Source organism: Coffea arabica, chromosome 7c (assembly GCF_036785885.1).
Source record: "Coffea arabica cultivar ET-39 chromosome 7c, Coffea Arabica ET-39 HiFi, whole genome shotgun sequence".
NCBI classification, from domain to species: domain Eukaryota; kingdom Viridiplantae; phylum Streptophyta; class Magnoliopsida; order Gentianales; family Rubiaceae; genus Coffea; species Coffea arabica.
The window spans coordinates 5,118,646-5,128,494 of record NC_092322.1 but is presented as its reverse complement, the minus strand read 5'-3'; the positions used below and the strand labels follow the sequence as shown (position 1 = coordinate 5,128,494).

The following is a 9,849-nucleotide window of genomic DNA, read 5'->3' as shown; positions in this document are numbered from 1 at the left end:
CTTGTGAAGGTTTTATTTATCTTAATGCCTTTTCTTTTGGTGATGACGTAAATTATGCATGTTTGATATCCAAATGCATAAGAAATCGTTTTTTCTTAGGACCACTTGGTCTAACTTCATCCACATTTAGACAAGATAAACTCAAAATTAGGGGACAAAGTTGGACCACTTAAGATGAAGTTGCTGCTCAATTTCCCGAATACAGTTTGCGAAGAGACAGCTGATTATTAAATGCAGAAGATACGGCTGATTATGAAGCACTAAGAAACACATCGCCACATTTTAAATATTTCGAAGCAGATGCGTGAATTTATCAGCAGAGATTGGCAATGTAACCCGCAACAAGCTTAAGAGGGAGGGAGAGTAACAAGAGTGCAGATTGGCTAGCTAGACCAGGGGTCCAAATACAAGCAGATTTCATCTACTTGGATGATCCTCCAATGGCACTGTAGGAGCTTCTGGGGGCGGATATTATTATAAGGGCAGCTACCCCCAGAACTATTCCATGTTAAGGGCTCTGTGGCCAGCTTTGTAACCCCAACTGTACAAGTTTGACATGGCATTTTATCAAAAGAAATCTTGATAATCAGTCATCAGTGCCCACAACAATCACTTTACTAAAAGTTAAGACCATAGGTAATCTCAACTTTTGGTTAAAGCCTTCAGAGTGTTTTCGAGTTCAAGCTTTTTATTCCAATATATATCCTCAAATCTTTGTTTTTTCCTTAAGGAAATTATTCTTAAAGAAAATCGTGGAAAAATAAAAAGGGAGATATGGATCATCTGGAAACTAAATTACAACAAGGGTTTTTATGGTATGATATAAAGTGATTGCACCAAAAAGAAGACTCGTACTTAGGCGGGTCTAAAGATAGAAAACCATTTCGAAACCTAAAGGTGGACATGGATATTTAATAATTTTAACTGGTATACTACTATGTTGTCTAGTTAAAAGAAAAAATAATAATCATATATCTACGTATAAATCTAATACACACACACACACACATATATATATATATATATATTCTTTTTGGGCCTTTGGGACACGGCAAAGTTGATCCACATCAAGCGTGGCCGAGTGCATTATGAAAACGGGACCGGTTGGTGGGGATCACAACAAGTCTGCTTCACGGCCTGCACGAACACATCAAAGCAGCATGACCACACCAAGACAGCATAGTCTCTTGGCACTATGTTTGGATTGTGATTTTTCTACCAAAAAAAATTTTACATTTTTTATAAACACATTTCTCAATCACTTTTTTATTTTACATACATAAAATCGCTATAATATATTTTTTTTATAAAAAAATTCTAAAAATAGCAATCATCAAATGTTACTGTCCACAGATCCCTGTAGTACCCGCCAGCAATCTCCCATCGATGGCCAAAAGACAAGAGGATCATCAGTCGTCGCTGGGACAGGGGGGCTAAATCGGAAAAGAGGAAAGATACATATTTACTAAACCGACGACCAGGCTTCTGTCAAAATATATCAATCACGAATCGTGGCTGGCCGTGGGGCAGTCACATCTTAGGAGGAGCTTTTGTTTCTTTCCAGTGATGTTTACATCATCTCTTGTCAAATTTTTGTTTGGACGGGGTACATTAGCTTAAGAAGGATCCTGTTTCCGTCTCGAAAACAAAAGGTCGGGGGGTCGGTTGCCAAGATCAAAGACACACGCCTATCATGGTCATTAACATGGCCTCTTTAATGAGTATCTCTTAATATCACTAGTGGCGTTCAGGAAGAATTTTAAGACTTACTTGAATTGCTTGTTTCCGTCAGAAAATATTATCGTTTTCCATGATCACATTTCCCTATCACTTTTTTCCCTCACATATATCAAATCGCTATAGTAATTTTTTCATGAAAAATGACGAAAAATGCAATCCAAACACAACCTAAATATTCCAAACATAACTTCTTTGCTAACATTATTTTTACGCCACATTTGATATTCTCAGACAGAGAATTCCTTCCTGTCTTGTTTGCACGAGCAATCAAGCTATAGGCTACGCAAGTCCGCTTCAGACTATCAGACTCGGACAACATCGACTGGTGAGAAGGAAAGACCAATGAAGTTACCAACGCGGACTAGACACTACATCAACACAACTACATGTTTTCTAGACATCAATAAGGCAGCATTCGCTTTTCCACAAACGTATTCTTGAAAAATTAAACAAATTAGTTATTGGGCTCTGTTACGATACTCAGTACGGGACTGGAAGCCGTTGCACGAGGAGGAGTGAATGGATCATGCAGCTTTTGGCGGCCAACTTTTTCCGCAGGGTTTAGACGGATACAATCTACGCCATACGCCATCACCAAAAGAATTCTATACTTGCAAGACTAATCAATTCCGAAAGTTCAGACACTGCAATTGGCCCAGGATCGCCCCAGCACGCAAAATGCAGTGTGACCATCCAAAAGAGACACGGACAAGAACGGGACGACATGCTGGATATCAAAATTTACCATTACAATCATATATAATATAAAACAAAACTTTTGGGGACTGAGACTCTCCCGAGCTGAAATATTCCAGCGAGCGCGCAACAAATCAATCGACAGTCTCTTTCCTTTTGCGCTTATGACTGGCATCGCACCCTGGTCCCCTCCTCCTCATCCCACCTTTTGAAGGTCGTCTTGATGCCTGAAACCAAGACTTCGTTAAATTCATAAGAAATCTGCCCTTGCAAGCTATTCGACCCACCACCATTGCAAGCTATTCAACAACATTTTGATGTAATGCAGTTGTATAAAGTAATTTTTGTATTATTTTGCAAAATATGCTAGCAAGTGCGAATGCGAGAGCTTGGTCCCCTTAGAGTTTTAGAAATTGTAGATTTTCCATCTTGCAATCTGAACTTGTTTTTGGCCCCATTGCATTATCAGACATAGTCGCCGATTCAATCTATCATCTTTTTCATGCATTTACTGATTTGGATACCTACTTTTATACAATAAATTTGAGATCATTAATGGAACTTAACCATTGTCCCATGCCTTCTGGGGTGTGAAACTGACATTCGATACAATAGTTAACTTTTAAAAGGTGATGTAAATCCTACAATTTATCTATTTGTTACATGAATTCTAAATGCTGAATATCTATTTAGTCGCACAAATGATATATGTAAGTTACCAACCAAAAATTTGTACCCAATTTGATGATAACATGAACTAAGATGATAAACTGAGTTTACCTTCTGTTCTTTACGAGGAAATTGGGAACAAAAATGAGTTTAGATGGCAAATTTACAGGGGCGAATTTCACTTGTCATAAATATTAGAGGGGGCATTAACTTTTACAAGGATCTAACTGAACATTTTAATACTTATAAAGGAAAATTCTACAATTTTGAAATATTAAAAAGCATCCCACCCCGAGTGCACCCATGTTTGCTAGTATAATCATGAGCAAATGAAGACCAGAAAAAATACTGTAAACGTACCTCAGCAGAAAAGGTTTTCAAAGGGTCTCTACTTTTTCTAAACTTGCCCTTAAATCCTTTGCGGCGAGCAGTGTTATTATTGCCCATTGCAGCTCTCACAAGCTTTACAATTTTGCGGGCTTCCTGCGTTGTTGGGTCCAAGAGGTATTCGGGCACATCACGTAGATGGGGAGCCGGATCCTTCTTACTTAAAACCTTGTCATGTTTCAAAAGATCTTTCCCCAGAAACAAATATACGTGTCAAATTGCTGAAGAGAAGTCATGTGCAAAGTCAATGTAATTATCCACGAATAATAATTCATCTTACCTAAGTCCCTGGGATTATCTTGGAAATGAGCTTTCAACCTGATCAAAACTATATAAATTAGCTCAAAAGCAAGATAGAAGACCATGCAAGAATAAGCAGAAAGCATAACATGCATGCAAATCCAAATAAATTTGCATGTCAAAACAATATCAAAGCTAAATGAAAACAATAGACATGATCACAAATGACTAGCATAAATTTTTGGCCACACAGGCCACTCATGCTAGTGACTGTCTACCTCAAAGACATAAAAGTCAAAATCAATGTCTCCCTGACAATCAGATATAGTGTTCAGATGTAGAGGAACGTTTAATTTGCATCCACTTAAACAACTCCCAAGTCCAATGTCACAGTCAGAGATGTCATCTCCTTCCAATGGAACATGTCTAGTGCTCATATGCAAAGTATGAAGAATTATCATCTGCATCTTAATGCATAACATGACAATAAAGGGATCAAATTCAACAAACTCTAAAACAGATATGTGAACTGCATCGCAACTTCCAAGGTGCAATTAACTGAAAGCTTGCAGGCAAAATAAGGCCAACCCAATCATAAGCTAAAGTGAGAAAACTACTTACTTTTCTGAATTGAGAATTTCATTTCTAAGGTCCTGTGCCCGAGATTCTCTCACAGCAACTTTTGTCACACTCCTTGCCACATCCTGAAAAAATAGCCATTTACATCTTCCACAGTACTGATTTTACAACACCAAAGATGACCGTTGTAAACATAAATCACAATTTCATTGCTGTTAATAATCACCATCCTAACATAACAAAAGTAAATATTTTAATTTCTCAGAAATGTCCAGCAACCAAGGTGACTGAGTTGATGACCAACTTACCCTTGAAGAAACATACATACATGAATAATTAGAGAAAGCCATTGAAGAGTTTCTACCTAGTTCCTTTACGAAATGAGCATTCACACAATGGAAAGGACTCTACTTAGAATATAGATTAATCACTTCTATCATACTTTGACAAATGCAGTACTTAAGTTTGGCATATAAAGAAGCACAGAAGCAAAGTAAGCATAAAGAGATGCTTAACGCATAATAAGTTCAAAAAGTTACAACTTACTATGCAGTAAAGGAAGGCAATATTTACCTCAGCTCTATATCTCAAGCCCTCCACAGCATTCTTAGTGAGCAGCGGAAATGGAGCTATAAAATTGGAGTCCATATTATCACTTTCACCGATGATGGATTTAATATCTTCAAACATGTCATTTTCCTCAGGGGACACCTATTCAAGATCAAGTAAGAGGGAGATAAGAAACATATAAGAAAATGATCACAATAACTTTAAATTCATTACCATAATCACTTTAATCATATTAGGGGAGACATTATTCATGTTCTAACATATATTAGGAATTCTGATATAAAAATAACAGCAAAAAATAGGGGCAAACCCTCTAGCACAATCCAATATTTGATATAAAAAATAAAAGGCATATTTCAGTATACAATAAACACAAAGAAAAAACTGAAAACCAAAACCATGATTCGGAAGGATGACAGAACTTCTACAACATGGATATATATGAGCCAATGATTTACCAAAGATTCTAGTCAATATTCAAGCAATCCTACTGTTCATCAGTTCTGCTTGCAAAAAAATGAAGATCAACCAAATTCAATCTGGAAGTCAGGGTATAAATTCAGTTACAAAAGTAATTCCAATTTAGTCTTTAGAAAATTACCAGAGAGACAGATGCACCAGTGTTATACGCTCTTCCAGTACGTCCAATTCGATGTACATATCCCGCAGCACTTTGAGGCATCTCAAAATTTAGGACCTGCAAGAAAGAAAAGAATCAATACAAGTCGATTATCAAACTGACAACCTCATCAGCCACAGACAAGTAGATGATACGCAAAGCAATTCCTGTATGGAAGAAAGCTCAAGGGTAGGATAAACAACATACATGGAAAAGCTCAAATTTTCAATCAATAGTAACATACTAATTACTAATCGTGCAACCATCCACTTTGATTTTAATAAGAAGATTAAGTAGATATAATAACCTATGCATAATGATACCTGCGCTTATCGCAAAAATTACACATCAAAGTAAAGATATTGTAACAAAGAATAAGATACTGCAATATGACGTCTAGAATGTGGTGCAAAAATTTATATAAAAAAAAATCAAGTGTCAAGAAAAATGTATTTTAGAAAAGCAGCCTACCGTGTGCACATTTTTGAAATCTATCCCTCTCACAACACCAAACTCTGCATCTAGTTTTTGCTTGGCATGCTTTCTGGCTTTCTTCTGCTCAGCATTACTTCCACTGTCAAACTTCTTTTTCTCTTGCGGCTGACTGTCATCAGTCGCAATCAAATAATCAAAAAGTCCAGCATTGAACTCCTGACAGAACATGAAACAAGTAATTAGACCGGTTGTAATAAGACTAGTCATATCATCATAAAGATAGCTGCTTGTTGACTACAATCCAGCAAGTAGAACTGTTACCTCAAGGATATGTAGACGAGAATTTTGGGGCAGCTCAGCATTTAAAACAGCAGACTTTATACCAAACTGTAGAGAGGGACACTTAATTGGTGAAGTTGTAAATAAAGGCTTACCATACTTGCCTCACCAATCAGATTGAAATTCATCAAGAAACAATACAATCGATCAACACTTTGCTGAACTTGCAAGTTTTCTAAACCCCAGATCTGATAACCATAATTCCTAGACCACTGATACCCATTTCCATCTGTCTACAGCTTTAGATTTTCACCCAAAAAAAAATCATAATAAAATAAAAATAAAAAATAGGAAAAAATTGAAAGGTCCTTATATGCAAATTAGGGGGATGAAAAATTGAAACGCAGAACGTCTTCTTACTATTCCCTGTGTTAATTCTAACTTGGTTAAAGCCAGAAGTCCCCAGTCGACATCAGAAACAGCAGATATTAGATGATAACCCACAAATAACTGGCACTAGCAAGTCAAGACAATAGCAAAGCAATAATTGAAAGCAAATTAAAAGAGTCAGAATACCTGTTCAAAGAAGAGCTTCAGTCTATAACTTGTATCAATTGCATTGGTGAATATCAAAACTTTTTTCTGAACAAGCTCGAGCTTCAACAGGGCAAGGATGTGGACAAGCTTATCTCGGGCAGTGCATGATATCTGATAGCAAGACATAATTTTATGTAGTTAATGTGAAATAACAACAACTATTCCAATGTAATACAGTACTGTTATGCATATCTACAGAGTCACTTATATGTGCATAAATTCATTAGACAAAGCTCCAACCCTATTCAGACATGATTAGGCTAGAGAAGCAAATCATCTGTTACTTTAGCAATTATGTCAGTAAAAGGTTGTAAACCACTATAACCTTGGGATATGCTGCAGACCAGAAACTTAGAGGGTAACTAGATTGTACCAAATTTCGCAAAATTATAACCATTGCTGTCTGATTTTTAAATTTTAAACAAGGCATGTTGCGTATGACGTATGTATTCCATTGGAGAGCTGTAATGAAGCTTGACAGAGTATACAAAATATAAGAATTGAAGCAATAGCAGATTTTCTGGCTTCTTGGCCAGTATGGTAATTCTAGTTTTCATTTGCAGGGCCAAAACTGCCACCAAGAATATATTGACAAGATACACAACTGCAGGCAGAAAATTTCTTACATAAAACTGCTGAACATTCTTGGGGATGATGTCATCCTTAAGGTCTCCTACTTCAGGCAAAGTTAAGATGTAGGGATTATGTAAAATAAGCCTTTTCAGCTTCTCAACATCAGCACTGCAAAATGTCACATGATAGAAGACAGTGTAAGGTATTTGCCAAATAAGCAATGAGAGGCAAGTGGCATAATCCGATCCATAGGAGGAAAAATAAAATGACTGAATGCAGTAAATTTCTTGCGAAGCTTCATGCATGACATGCTTCAGCATTACAAGCAGAGATTGATATCAAAGTAAACAAAATATCACTTTCTAAAAGAGCATGAGCCAAAAATGCCATCGGTGGTATGCCCCACCACAAGCAAAAGAATGAATTTCAGAACTGACAGAAAAGAGTATTGGACCCGATGCAATATAAACAAAAATATTAGGATAATGATTTAATTTCAACACAGATAGGCATAACCTGCTAAAGCATTATAGAACAGGATCAAACCTAGAGGTTGCTGACATGAGAAGACACTGGCAACGTCTAGGGACATGCGCCGTAAGAGCTTTAAGATCATCTTCATATCCATATGACAAAAGAAGATCTGCCTGATATCAAATACAACTATCATGAGTTTCTCTCACCACTAAGCCATCCACAAACTTGAGATCATCAAAATTACAAATTTTTTCCTCGAAAGTATTTGAGGTTCTTATAACCATACTAATTAAACTGGTGCTAACACCTGTTTAGAAACTCGATAAATGAACCTCTTCAATAATCATGTTGTAGCAAATGCACCAACCCTTTTTCTTATCCATATCATAACTAAGTTATATTGCACAGTTTGAATTCACACCTCATCGAGGACAATAATGGACAAGGAATCCTGAACAGCTTTCTGCTGAAGAACACCATCTGACAGGCATGTATGTACACAAGCAGGCGTAGACACTAGAATATCAGGTGGCCCAGCCAATGCTGTTCTCTGCAGCCACCAACATCCCATGTTTAACAATTGAATTATACAACTCCAAGCTCATTAATTACAAAATGGCACCAAAACAAAAGTAGGTAAATTCTGACCAAGTCAGAATTAGACATGCTGCTAGTCAATTGCACAACTTTCAGCTGCACTCTACATAACTCAATTAGCGACATCACCTCCGCATAAACCTAGAAAATGAGGAGCAAAAACAAAAATACTACTAAGCCATTACTTCCTCAATAAGATTGATTTTTCTTCATAACACTAGCTCAAATTAATCAAGATTACATACTTGTTGGCATAACTCACGAGTAGGAGCTAAAATGAAGGCGGTAGGAGCTTGGTTATGTTTAGAAGGCGAGTCAGAAAATAGCTTCTGAAGTAAAGGTAGGAGATAGGCGAAGGTCTTTCCTGAACCAGTCTTTGCCCGAGCAACCACATCTTTACCTTCCTGCAACAATTTAGATAGACAACCAACAAAAGAAAAAAAAAAGGGTTTAACGAATTCGTAACTTTTAGACAAATCGAGAAACCGACCAAAATTGATTCAACAAGTCAGTTACAAGGATGAGAGGAATGGCGACGCGCTGGATAGGAGTAGGTTTGTCGATGTTTTTCTTGATAAGTGCTCGAATTAGGCGAGGGTCTAATCCAAGGTCTTCGAAACTCCGTTCTTCCTCCTCCTCCTTTTCCTCGTCTTCTTTTTCTTGTTTAGCTGCTGCTGCTGCTTCTGCTTCATCCTCTACAACTACCGGCTGCTCCTTTAGTTCTTGATTCTTATCCTTATTTTGCGATGATTTCTGTTTTTTCTTCGCCATTGGATTCGAGGGAAAGAAACGATGGCTGAGGGTTTAAGACTGCACCGGTAGGGCTTTTGCTTTCCGCTGACAAGGAAGCAGTCCAAATGACGACAAACGGGTAATTCGGGTCGAATTACGTAGCTCGGTAGCTGTTGCAATGAACTGAGTGGGCGTGGTACCTCGTGATATTAAATCAAACGCCTTTAGGCGTGCAGCATCCCACAGTTAGAGGCGTGGTATCTTATCGCGGATCAAATAATCACGACTTATACAGTCTTTCTTTGTATCTCTCCCCCAAAAAAGAAAAAAAAAATTTGCTTTTTGTCTGTGCATTTTTTTTTTTTGGAACAATTAATTGATATATTTGTAGAAACGTTGGCTTATTAATTTTGAATACGTCAGTCTCTTCTTCTTCTTCTTCTTCTTCTTCTTCTTCTTTTTTTGGCTTGAATGAATTTTCAATACATTAGTTAATGATGATATTCTGAATGCTCAAAAAAACTTTTTATTTTTGGAGTGTTGAGTTAAATGGTCTGGTGAGAGGGATTGCAGTTGTGTATATAATTTTTTTTAATATTATATTTTGAATATGATTATTTCTTTTCTAGAATGATTTTTTCTCCATTTGCTTCCCTTCT

The 9,849-nt window shown here is 37.0% G+C and overlaps 1 protein-coding gene across 1 annotated transcript; it reads right to left on the bottom strand.

The window, feature by feature from the left end:
• Window positions 1-2,331: 2,331 nt before the first annotated feature.
• LOC113697994 (DEAD-box ATP-dependent RNA helicase 16-like) lies at window positions 2,332-9,356 on the bottom strand. The gene is made up of 15 exons (XM_072057310.1): window positions 8,975-9,356; window positions 8,704-8,862; window positions 8,510-8,599; window positions 8,283-8,411; window positions 7,931-8,031; window positions 7,438-7,552; window positions 6,791-6,922; window positions 6,257-6,322; window positions 5,972-6,151; window positions 5,483-5,578; window positions 4,885-5,022; window positions 4,354-4,436; window positions 3,773-3,810; window positions 3,466-3,680; window positions 2,332-2,663 (listed from the first exon to the last, which is right to left on the bottom strand). Exons 1-15 carry the CDS (start codon window positions 9,227-9,229, stop codon window positions 2,571-2,573), a joined length of 1,890 nt encoding a protein of 629 aa, XP_071913411.1. The 5' UTR covers window positions 9,230-9,356; the 3' UTR covers window positions 2,332-2,570.
• Window positions 9,357-9,849: the final 493 nt, after the last annotated feature.

Bases quoted from the DNA above. Each gene is read 5' to 3' on its own strand.
- LOC113697994 (XM_072057310.1), bottom strand. From the start codon at position 9,229: ATGGCGAAGAAAAAACAGAAATCATCGCAAAATAAGGATAAGAATCAA. The intron at 5,023-5,482 runs GTAATTTTCTAA...GATCTTGAATAG, and splicing joins CTGGTGCATCTGTCTCTCTG to GTGTCCCCTGAGGAAAATGA. The intron at 4,437-4,884 runs GTAAATATTGCC...CTATTTTTTCAG, and splicing joins GCTTGAGATATAGAGCTGAG to GATGTGGCAAGGAGTGTGAC.